Here is a 12,475-nt window from a genome sequence, read left to right as displayed (position 1 = left end):
ATTTCTCATGCATTCTTTTTTTTTTTAAAGCATTCTTTCCTCCATGTAACTGGGCTCGAAACCAAGAGAAATCAGGTGCCCTTCTGCTGGGGACATGTTTTTTTTAAAACATTTATTGAGTTGAAAATTCTTGTTTATTGTCATTATTAATCAAACAGAAGTGTAAAGGATAATACAAATGATATTAATTACATATGATAATTATGTTAATTGCAAAGTTAATAAACGTATACTATATTCTAGACCCTGGACTAAGTACATTATAAGCGTTATAACATTTATCCTTGTAATATCTGTAGGGAGAAGATTCTGTAATGATACCTATTTTATAAAGGATGGAACCAGTGTGCAGAAATATGAAATAATATTTTTCTATTCCCATCTAGCATAGGGCAGTGATCTGACTGGAATTAAAACTTGTTTGTCGCTGAAGCTCCATACTCTTAACTATTACACAGCAATGTGAAATTCCTGGTGTGTGAACAAGATTTATGTTCCTTTCTTGCATCACTATCTAGTCTGGGGTCTGGGATATAATCATGACATGAAAGTATGTACATAAAAAGGTTATGAACTGAACTGCTATCTAAGCCTAGAAGGCTGAGTCCATATTTCTACCCTAAGACATGCTGTTTTTCACTTTGTTCTGCTAACATCGTGGAGGGCATATTCATGAAATGAAAAGAATCTTCTCCTCATGACCTAAAACTGAGGTCACACAAGAAGTATCACAGTTTGAAGTACTTGCAGGCATAGATGCTATCTTAATAATGTTTAATTCATCTTTCTATCACCAGGCTCTAGCTTAGTACCTGCCAAAGAGAAGGTTACCAGTAAGTGTTACATAATTAGTAAATGAATTCTGGTCTTGAATAAATAGAGTTGGAATGTTTTGATGAGTCAGTGCATAATTACATATACTCCTGGATCAAAGACATAGACATTTGTAAATACTACAGAATTCAAAAGAATACTTCAGGTTGGTCTTGGCATGCATTGTTGGCATATATTTTTAACTGATTTGCTTCCTTGATTATATTCTATTTTGGATAATGTTAAAATGAATTTGTATTTCCACATATTTTCGTTAGAATGTTAAAAAGGTCCTAGAGTATTTAAAACAGAAACAAAATTGAATGAAGTAATGGAGAAATACCTAGAGTTTGGTTGAACTTATGAAATAAGAAAATATATTTTGGGACTGGGGTTGTGGCTCAGTGGTAGAGCGCTTGCCTGGCATGTGTGAGGAGGCCCTGTGTTCGATCCTCAGCACTGCATATTAATAAATAAATAAATAAAATAAAAGATCCATTGACAACTAAAAAATATTTTTTTCAAAAATAAAATACATTTTGATTTATTCTCCAAAATTATTTTTGTTTTTTAAAGATCTTTTCCAATATTCCCCCAAACAATAAAACTGGAATGAAATATCTACTTTATAGCATTCCACAGTTACATAAACTAGAATGATTTTGATGGCAAGTAACTGAAAACTAAATCTAATTGTCGTGAACATGGTATATATTATTATTATCTCAATGACAGGAAGTCTGGAGATGGAACAGTTCTAGATTTGTGGTCTCAGTAGTTTATCAAAGAGCCAGCACCTGTTACTGTTCTGTTCTGCCATTCTCTTTCAGTTTGCTTTTCCTGCTCACAAGATGGCTGCCATTGCTACAGGTATCACCTCCATGTTCAACAAATGACTTTCACAGACATAAAAGTGAATAACTCTTACTTAAACCTATTTTAAGAACTAAGAAATTTCTCAGGAAGTCCCCCAGGGAGTTCTCCTTACTTTTCATTACTTAGAACTAAGTTATAAGCCATTGTTCTAAACAAATCACTGGCAAAGACAAAGAATTAATTTGCTTGTTTAGGCTACTTGGGATTCATCCTGTGGGCTGAGGTCAGCCTTTATGAAATATATACTAACATATCAGCATGAGAATTCTTCAACACAACCAACATTCTGATAGGAAGGAAGTGGGTGATGGGAGAAGAAATGCATTCCAGTTAATGACCAACAGGTTCTTTGATAAGTTTGTGGCTTTCTATGTTCTAGCTGAAAACATAGAAGCAAAGCAACTCAGTAGTCAATGCTAAGAGGGATTCCTCAAAAAATTAGGAATGGAACCACCATCGACCCAGTTATCTCACTCCTTGGCATTTATCCAAAGTATTTAAAATCAGGATACTACAGTGACACAGCCACATCATGTTTATAGCAGCACAATTCACAATAGCTAAACTATGGAATCAACCTAGATGCCCTTCAACAGATGAATGGATAAAGAAATTATGACATATATACCCACTGGAATATTATTCAGCCATAAAGAAGAATGACTACAGAATATCATGCTAAGTGAAATAAGTCAATCCCACAAAAACAAAGGAAGGATGTTTTCACTGATTTGGAATGTTTTGCTGATATTGTAGAAGCTAAACCACAATAAAGAGGGGAAAATGGAAGAGCAGTTCAGTAGATTAAGCAAAGAGGAACAAAGGGAGGAGAGGTAGATAGAAAAGACAGTAGAATAAATCTAACATAGTTTTCCTATGTATATACAAAAATACCTAAGTGAACCCCACCATTGTGCCACCCACAAGAATAGGGTCTCAATTAGAAATAAAATATATTGTATAATTTTATCAAAATGGATTATACTCTCATGTATATAATATAGCTAAAAAGAACCAATAAAATAAAATTTAAAAAATAAAAATAACCAGCATTCTCAAAAATATTGAAAACAATGTAAAATGCAAGTGATAAAAATAAAGTAGGGGGTTGGGGGTATAGCTCAGTTGGTAGAGGGCTTGCTTTGCCTGCATAAGGCCCTGGGTTTAATCCCCAGGACCACAAAAATAAATAAATAAATTAGATTTAAAATGGGTAAAATAAAAGTCAATGTCTCCATGATAAAGGGCATCAGAATGCATTTCACATGAGACAACTAAGACTTTTAAATTAATTTTCAAAGTAAAGTCACAGGGGCTGGGGTTGTGGCTCAGTGGTAGAGTGCTCACCTAGCACATGTGAGGCCCTGGGTTCAATCCTCAGCACCAGGTTAAAAAAAAAGACGGTATTGTGTCACCTACAACTAAAATATATACTAAAAAAATAAACCCATAAAAGCAAAGTTACTGGATCCTAAAACTTGTATAGGAGTAAGACTTTCTGGTGTGTTCCTGCTTGGGAAAGGAACTATAGGTGACAATGATGTACTGTACTTCCCAAAAAGCTAGAAGAAAGTATATTGAAAATTTTCACCATAAAGAAATGATAAATGATTGAAGAGATAGATGTGCTGAATCTGATTTAACCATTATACAACATGTACATGTATTGAAACATCACATGGACCCCATTAATATGTATATTTTTTATATTATATATGTGTATCAGTTAATAAATAAATAAAATGTGGAAAAATAAAAGGGGAAATAGGAGCCTTGATGAGACTGTAATAAGGCATCTTATTGATCCACAAGAGTAGCTTAATATATTGTTTGAGCTATCAAAGAGATCATTAATTTTATATCATATTATATTTGATTTATGGCATACACGTACTTTATAAATTCATATACAGAATTATTCAACAGTGAATTAATTTGACATAAAGAAATGGTTTTAAATTTAAAATGCTAATATAAATCAAGTTATTGGATTCTTCCTTTCATAGCAAAACCTCTTAGGATCTTTGCTAACTAAACTTAGTTTCCCATTTTTGTTTTTCTTATTTTGGGTACTGGAGCTGAACTCAGGGACCCATCACTAGCAACATCCCCAGCACTTTTTTTGTATTTTATTTAGAGACAGGGTCTCACTGAGTTACTTAGGGCCTCACTAAGTTGCTGAGGCTGGCTTTGAAGTGAGGATGCTCTTGCTTCAGTCTCCTGATTTGCTGGGCTCCCCTTACATTTTTAATCTCTAAATGCTGGCACCTGTATTTTAGATAAAGACAATTTAGGCAGTCTTTCACAATTTTTAAATAATTACATTTTCAGAATTGCAATATACTATGTGTTCATATTATTGGATGGGCCTCTCATTTTACTCTGAGACATTTAAACCAATAAAAATTTTAAACAATTATGCAAATATTTTATATGTTATATGTCATGTAACATTAGTATTAAAATATTATCCTGTGCACTACATAGCCCACCAGCTACTTGGCAATGCAAATAAAAATAAGCAAACTCTGTCTTTCTTAACAACTGATACATATCAGTTAGGTACTTGGTAACATTGTGCAGTTATGATTTCCCATTATCAGAGCTTAGCAGTGTTAAAGACATCACTCACAGTTGAAAACTGATGGGTCACTATGTAAGCTTTGCTGCTAGATTTGTCACACATGGAATAATTTTATAGAACTGTCATCCCTAGGACTGTATCTTCACATATGCAAGGGCTTCTCTGGTACTATTTATTTAAAAACTGGCATCAAAGCCTAGTGTTTGAATAATATATGTGACATATTTGTGTGTGTCTGTGTGCACACACATGAGCATGTGTATCCATGTATGGAAAGAAGCACAACAAATTAATTGTTCACTGGGGCAACTCATGCTCTGAACTGAAGAGAAAGAAAGCATAGAAAAGGGAGGTCCAGGTATGCAGAAATGTTTCAGAAGCAACCCTAAGAAAAAGGGTTTCAGTATTTCAACTGCTCTTCCTAAGGCGAGATCTGTTTATTTACACCTCACTTATCATTGCTAATGCCAAAATGATGGCAACCCCCTAAGTACCTGACTTACAAGAAAGGCAAGATTACAGTTAGTCATATTCAGGGTGTTTTGGGAAATAAGCCAAGATGTTTGGGAGGTATTAGTAACTCTTTAAGCCTTAATACTTCGGGTCTATGTTTTGAAGAAATTTTGTATAGTACAAAGGTACTTTAATATCCTTACAAAGAACTACAAAGAATCCCAACTAGGTAGGGCTGGCAGATTAGAAAGCCTCCCCAATGCAACACTGAACATTTTATATCTCTGAAATTCACTTGTGCTTGAAATTCAGCTAATCAGCTCTCTACAAGCTTAGACTATGTTTCTAGATTAATCAGTGGATTTCCACAGCACTATTTATGCTTTTATTCATACATGAATTCAGCTACATAAGTACCTTCCTATGCATAGCAACACAAAATATTAGGATAAGCAGCATTGCTCATATGTAAAACAAACAAATGTTAAAATATATATTTTTTTCTTTTACTATTTTTACCTTAACATGCTCTTCAATCTATTAGGTGACAATGTAAAGTTTAAAAAGTTCTTGTGCTACCTATGATCAATAGCAATATAAATAATTCAATCTAGCATTTGGGAAATTTATGTTTTAAAAAACCTCTTCAAACACAATATAATGGGAAAATATATTTAAAATATGCATTTATTTTAATTCTGCAATTCTGCTTCTTGATACTTCATAGTCATTTAAAAATCTATGTGTATTTATGGAAAATTTTATGATTTCATACACATATTTCACTCAAGGCAGTTAAAAAATTCATAAAAATTTTCCTACTAATTTTATTATTAGAAAAATCAATGTAGACAAAATACCTTTTACTTAACACTATAAAGGTTTATTCGTTCTTCTATCCTACAATATCACATATTTGTGCTTGGTTTTTCTTGAATTTAATGACTGCTATGGTTTTGATAGTTTTTTTAAAGTAAATAAAAATAACTGAAAGTGACAATACCTCACATGGATTCACAAAACAAGCACATAAAGAAAATATTTTCCAAGATAGAGCAAGACATATAGTCATTCAACTGCTGAAAAAACTAATCATTCATTGAAAATATCCACTCATTAGCCTACTGGGGCTGTGAAAATAGACTCATTGGATGTACTTGAGATTTTATACAGTTCTCATAGAAGAAAACTTTTACTGCTTCTTCAAAACTATGCAAAATGGTCAGGACTACATATTAAATCCAACACAAATATTTAAACTTGCAAAAATTACTAATCCAAATGGAGTCTTTTGAAAAAAGCTGACAAAATATCAGTGAAAAGCAATAGTGAAAGCACTCATCTACAATGATGTGAAACTGTACAGTATTCAGCAAATGCAAATCCCTATGCAAGTCTTTGGTTACATACGTGAATTCAGTAGTTATGAATTTATTACCAAATTCTCTTTATAACATAATTTATTTAAAAAAACTTTTTAGTTGTCAATGGACTTTATTTATTTATACGTGGTATTGAGAATCGAATCCAGTGCCTCACACATGCGAGGCAAGCCACAACCACAGCCCCAAATTTACTTTTATTAAAGGAAATAACACATAAGTACTTTCTAGAGACAGAGATAGAACTGAGAGAGGATTAGGATAAAACAACTTTAAGAAGTAACAGTACTAATAAAATTGCAAGACCCTATTTCATGCTTCTTGTCATGATATTTAACCAGATAATAGCTAAGAAAGTTTTTTAAGAATTAATATTTGACACTGGATCTTCAAGATGAATGTTTCTTTTAATTCTGAGACTGGATAAGTTCAATTAAAATGCTAAAATCACTAGGGTGCTAGCAGTGGAGATATTGTTTCTTCATCTCATATCACAACAGTGTTAATACAGACAATTTATTTATATTGAGCTATTGTAATTCTCACAAATGCAAAGTACACTTCTTGTTGAATTTAGGTAATTCAGCAAGGAAATAACTTGCTGGGTGAAAATAAACTGTCTAAAGTCTAAAATAAATACAAAATAGCATACCTTTACACCTAAAGGCGGCATCAGTGGGAGTTAATTTTAAAAGGTGAAAAGACAGTACTCTCCAAAGAAATGCTTTTCAAAGAAAAGAATTTATTTTATTCTACAGAAAAACCACAAGAATATAACTTGCAAATTAGTCATACTATTAATTAGTCAATCATTTTATTTTTTCAGTAATTCTCAAGAGTAAAATCTCTTGAAAAGTTAAAATATTTTATGTCACTAGCTCAAAATGACCAATATATTTAGAAATAACATTTGCCATAATTTATAAAACACATTACATGCCAGGCACTACATGATTTAAATACACAATTTGTCTAATCTTTGGAAGGCACCATACCAGGTTAGGGGACTTGCTCACATAGCTTGCATAAACTAGCTTATGCAGGATTCAAAGCAAGGTAGTCCACATGGGAGAGTGTACATTTTACCACTACTTTCTACCACCCCCCGGGGGGGAAATGATTCTGCCACAGCCCAGCATGCATTTGAAAGCCACTGTTTAAACTGCAAGCAATCAGAGACGTCAGATGTACAAACTTTTTTCTCATTATGAAAGTAAATGTGTGAGTTTTCAAGCAACTAAAAAGGAAAGTGAACATAACAAATGTGCCAAAAATGGCACTTTGTAAATGTTAAGAGCAGAGATGGTAGCACTTAAATTCTTTAGCTGGGATATAATGAAGATGACTCTCATTCAAAACAAACACATAAGGAAACAAATGGTCATATTTCACATTCAAGGTCATACCATTAAAATTATACAGGAAACTACAGTGGCATCTCCTCATAAATTATGTTCAAACAGAATTGTCTCATTGACCTTGTTCCCAAAACATTAAAGATATTTTATTTCTAAAACAATTATCTGATCAAAATGTTTAAATACTTCTATTATTTATTTTATAAACATAATATAACTTTCTATGGAGGAAAGTCAATCTTTATTGGCAGAAAATTTGACATAATTCATTTTTAACTTTCCAAATTGAAGGAAGCTTTTAACTTCCAAATAGAAGTTTAACTCTACAATATTAGCCTGAAGTCAGTCAAGAAGAAAGCCTGACTCTTAATAAATGTGGATCTACTTCTCTTTGAAGATGTCTTTGAAAGCAGCAATAGCAAGGAGAGCAATGGAGAGTTTCCCCAGCACTGAATTTCAAAGGCCTTATTTCCCATCTTCCACACAGGAAGAATGGGAAAACATTTTTGCCCTTTATTTTCCATTGTGAGATATCAAATGGGAAATAAATCCAGCCTCTGTAGGTATGGATGCTTTAGCAGCCATATAGTGCTAAGAATGTAGAACACAAGATCTATTCAATGATCAGCTGTGAACTTCAGTGGCAAAAAAAAAAAAAAAAAAAAAAAAAAAAAAAAAAAAAAAAGGCAAAAGAAGAACTTTTAGCAATTCAACATAGAGCTCAAAACCACCCAAGAAATTTTCTTTGACTGGGTCTGATGCGTTAATAAGATCATAAAATGAACTGCTATTTTACAAGTAAATACTTTGGGGCCAGGCATGGTGGCAAACGCCTATAATCCCAGTGGCTCAGGAGGCTGAGGGATGAGAATCTAGAGTTCAAAACCAGCCTCAGCAAAAGTGAGGCACTAAACAACTCAGTCAGACCCTGTCTTTAAATAAAATACAAAACAGGCTGGGGATGTGACTCAGTGGTTGAGTACCCCTGAATTCAATCCCTGGTACCCACCCCTACCAAATATAAAGTAGTAGTAAATACTTTGGGGAGCAAAGTTTATTATAAATGAATAAAAAGCCATAGTTCATAAAAAATAATTGAATGTGACAGTAATTAATATTTTTCATATATGGCTCAGTGTTGTGTGGCTTAAAAATAGATGGCTTAAACTATAAAGGGAAACCCCATCATTTAATTAAATCTTTTTTAAAAATGGGTTCGAAGGTATTTAAATAGTATAGAAAATGACATTTATCTTGTTTAGCGTGTCTTAAAATTCTAGTAGCTATCTTCTTTTAAAATTAAAATAATACAAAATTATTATGACTAAAATGTAAAATTACTAAAATTAATAAATAAAATTTGAGATAATAATGTGATTTTTATCTGGTATATGTTTTATCAATATACTTGTTATTCAAATTTCCATTTTCTTTACAAAATATGCCTGAGTTTAGCTATAATTATTCATGTAGTTTTTGTATAATGCCCAATATCTGAATGAATATTCAAAATTCATCTCGTTAATATTTAAAAATACAACTGCTAAACAAACCATGTTTAAGCTTTTCAGCTATGCTAGTTTTTTGGCTCTACAGAAATATAACTACTGAGCCAAGAGTTTCTAAATGATTTTCCAAAAACTGAAATCTGTATTAACACCCAAGAAACAGCACTATATTTCAGGTTCTGAAAATTTTACCTTGTTTACAATTATAAATAAAATAAACATTATTTGACAAAGAAAAGAATGACTTCAACAAGAGAATTTTTATATGCGTTACTATATTTAAAAGAGTATCTAAGAGATTACACATTCCACGAACAGTAGCAGAAGCAATTCCTTTTCTTTCTCAGTTAGCAGTGATTCAGGAGGTGAATCAGGTACCAGTGGGGGCTCTACGAACATCAGTACAAAATTCTATCATCAATGAACCTGTGAAGCCTAGAATTGAGGACTAATATATGATGCGAAGAGATATTAACCTAAGTATATAACATCCTGTGCATATATTCCCTGAATTCTAAAAGCAACAATTCTCCAAATAAAATATAATACAGAAGTTTAGTGATCAGAGGTTTTCTTAGAACAAATCACAGCAGGATACAAATGACATCTAGTTCAGGTTCCCATCTTACAGAGGAATCCATGGAATATGATCATTTTGGCTTCTTTATGAACACCCACAATCTTTGGAAGCTCAGTTCACAATATTGCTCAGAGACTTTTGGAAAGCTCTGTTAGAGAGCTTGTTGTTAATGAAGGTAAAGATGCTTCAGCCTTTAAAATTTTCCATATATTAATTATTCTTTTGTCTTGTGAACTATCATGGGCTAGTCACATTTCTTTTTATGCTTGATAGCTTTTCAATATTTAATGACAACTTTTATGCCCTCACTTTTCCAAAGTATTTCCACTGAATTTTCATGGAAATGAAATCTCAATACTCAACATTCAATAATTTCCCTTTCTTTCCCTTTTGGACACATTATTACTTGGTAGTATTAAAGTTTGTCAAAGGCAGTCTCAATATATAGTACTCAGAATAGAATACTACATTTAAGATGCATTAACCATTGCAAACCAAAATTGGGTATTTGATCCCTTTATAGGACACTATTAGTTCAATGTACAAATGTGTTAAATTTTGCAACCACTTTTCATTACTAATACCAAGCCCAATGTCAAGAAAACCATGGCTGTTAATTGTGCAGTACATTTCTTGTACCCTAAACCAGAACTTAACACTTACATTTATTGTTATCAGGTAGTACCATGACATGAAACATGCTAACATGAATCCAAGTATTTGTTTTAGGTGTGTCATACTGAAAAACGCCAAGTTACTGTATTATATAACTCACATTCTTCAGTGTCATACTAATGTGCTTTGTGTCTTACAAATAAATTAGACTGTATAAAGTCATCAACTATTAATACTCAAGAAATTCCAATGGAAAAAATTCTCGTATAACAATTTATATTTAAAGAATTTTTTAGGTAACATTTTACAGTGATTAAAAAATTTAAAGTGCTGTCCCTAAGACCGTTTTTTGATAGTTGATCAATAGGATTAAGTGGTTATTCAAAGTAGAGACAATGATAGGCTAAATCCCATCTTTGAGGCAGGACGATTCAACATCAACAACAAGCCTTAGATTGATATTCATGTGCAGCACACATATATACATGTGGCACATGAAGTGTGCATGAAGCTATGAAATGGTATGTATGTAATCACGTGTGAAAAACAGGTACACAAGTTTTCACTCGTTAAAGTTGCCCTCTATTCAAACTCATATTTCATCTCATTCTTTTCTCCTTTGGGACAATTTTCTGTTAAGCAAAGATGGAGTTAGCGAGAAAGTTCTGCAGGATTCTTCTCCTTACGTCCACGTCACAGCCTTGCACAGAGGTTCATCAAAGTCAGGTTGGAGCTGAGGGAGCCTGAGCTGTAACCAGCGGGTACTCCCATCCAGCTCCTCCCCAGAAACACGCCCCTCCAATTCCTCAGCCAGAGGAGAGCCCAACCACAGGAGGACTTCCACTCCATGAGGACACCCCCTGAGTAAAGTACATTCGGGGAACTATCTCCTGCTCTCGACCCCCCAAAAGTAGAACGCGCAGCTAGCGCCGCGCCTTCTTCCGGAGCCTCCTCCCGACTGCTGGCTAGGGGTGAGCGCCGGGGTTAGTCAGTCCGCACGTGACGCGCGGTGCCCACATGACACCACCGTGGGCGGGGGAGGGGGACAGGGGAGTGAAGCAGGGAAAAAGTTACAGAAGACCCGTCAAAACTCCCTAAGCAATTTATCCCTTCTCTTCCTCGCCAGTTAGTGGTTCTGGGAACCCTAGGGAACGGCTGGGGACCCAGGCGTCTCCAGTCCAGCTCTCGAAAAGCTGGACGCAATGTCCACTGGTCCCACCACCCTCTGCTCCTCCCAGTCCCGCTGGTTATGCCGCTGCACCCTGGAGTTGCTCCTTCCTCCTTTCTTTCCCTTCCTCCTCCATCCCTCCTTATTCTTTCCCTCCTTCCTTCCCCAAAAGCTCTTCATCCACTGCGGGCGATGCCACTGACGCACATTCAATTTGCCCCGGGAGCTCTGAGGAGGTCAGACAAGGCCGAATACCTTCCAAAGGGGAGGGTCTAACTACGCAAACAAAGTTGCACGCCACACCGCAACCTGCTCCTCCCCTTCCCTTAGCCCCCCAAGTCGGATACCCGGCGCTGTTCACTTGCAGGTCCTCTTTCGACCCCACCCCACCATCGCGCAACACACCCCCTTCCACATGCGCACCCACCCTTCCATTGCCCCGCGCCGCGAGCGGTCCCACCGCTTGGCAAAGGACCCAGCCAGCGGCTGCGCTCACCTTGCTTGACACACTTGAGCCGGAGGGGGTCCTTGCAGTGTTTGATCACAGCCAGCACGTCCCTGATGGTGAGCCCCGCTACGGGGGTCTCATTCACCTCCAGCAGCAGCTCCTCCGACACCAACTTGCTGCCGCTTTCATAGGCCACCTTGCCGGGCTTCACCTCCCCCAGGTAGGGGAACTGTCCATTCTCGGCGCCCCCCTTCAATTCAAAGCCCAGCTGGCCCTCCGGGTTCCTGCCAATGACACTCTCATGGACTTTGCTAGTCCAGTGGCTTTTCTTTTTCAAGCTTTTGGACATGGCAGTGGGAGAGTCGCCTCAGTTCCTGGGGATCCTTTGGGGAGGGTGTTGGTAGTAAGAGAATGAGGATGGAAGAGCAAGGGGGCAAAGGGGTGAGAAAAGCAGACTTTGCCTTCCTCCCCCCTCTGTTCGGTGCTTTCCCTCTTCTTTGGATGAAGTGTGGACGAGGAAGGGGGAGGATGAGAGGGACGGCTGGGCAGAGGTAGGAGAGCTTGGGTGAGGTTGTGCTGTCCCTTGAATGACACTCAAGGCTGTGGCCCCGCAGCAGAGGAAGCTGTGGTGGCGGCGGCGACGGCGGCGGCGGCAGAGCCAGAGGAGCAGTAGCGGAGCTAGTGAGCGGG

The 12,475-nt window shown here is 36.1% G+C and overlaps 1 protein-coding gene across 8 annotated transcripts in view; it reads right to left on the bottom strand.

Annotated features, from left to right (window-relative positions):
- The window catches only part of MAGI2 (membrane associated guanylate kinase, WW and PDZ domain containing 2), a 1,317,383-nt gene extending 1,304,918 nt beyond the window's left edge, over nucleotides 1-12,465 (bottom strand). For all 8 annotated transcript variants that reach the window (XM_079150214.1, XM_079150216.1, XM_079150215.1 and 5 more), the window contains exon 1: nucleotides 11,834-12,465. In XM_079150214.1, the coding sequence (XP_079006340.1) occupies nucleotides 11,834-12,134 (301 nt within the window). In that variant the 5' untranslated portion in view covers nucleotides 12,135-12,465. The remainder of the gene's footprint in view (nucleotides 1-11,833) is intronic.
- Nucleotides 12,466-12,475: the final 10 nt, after the last annotated feature.

The sequence above is a fragment of the Sciurus vulgaris genome (genome assembly GCF_902686455.1).
Source record: "Sciurus vulgaris genome assembly, chromosome: 8".
Lineage (NCBI taxonomy): Eukaryota > Metazoa > Chordata > Mammalia > Rodentia > Sciuridae > Sciurus > Sciurus vulgaris.
This window is presented reverse-complemented; position numbering and strand designations above follow the sequence as displayed.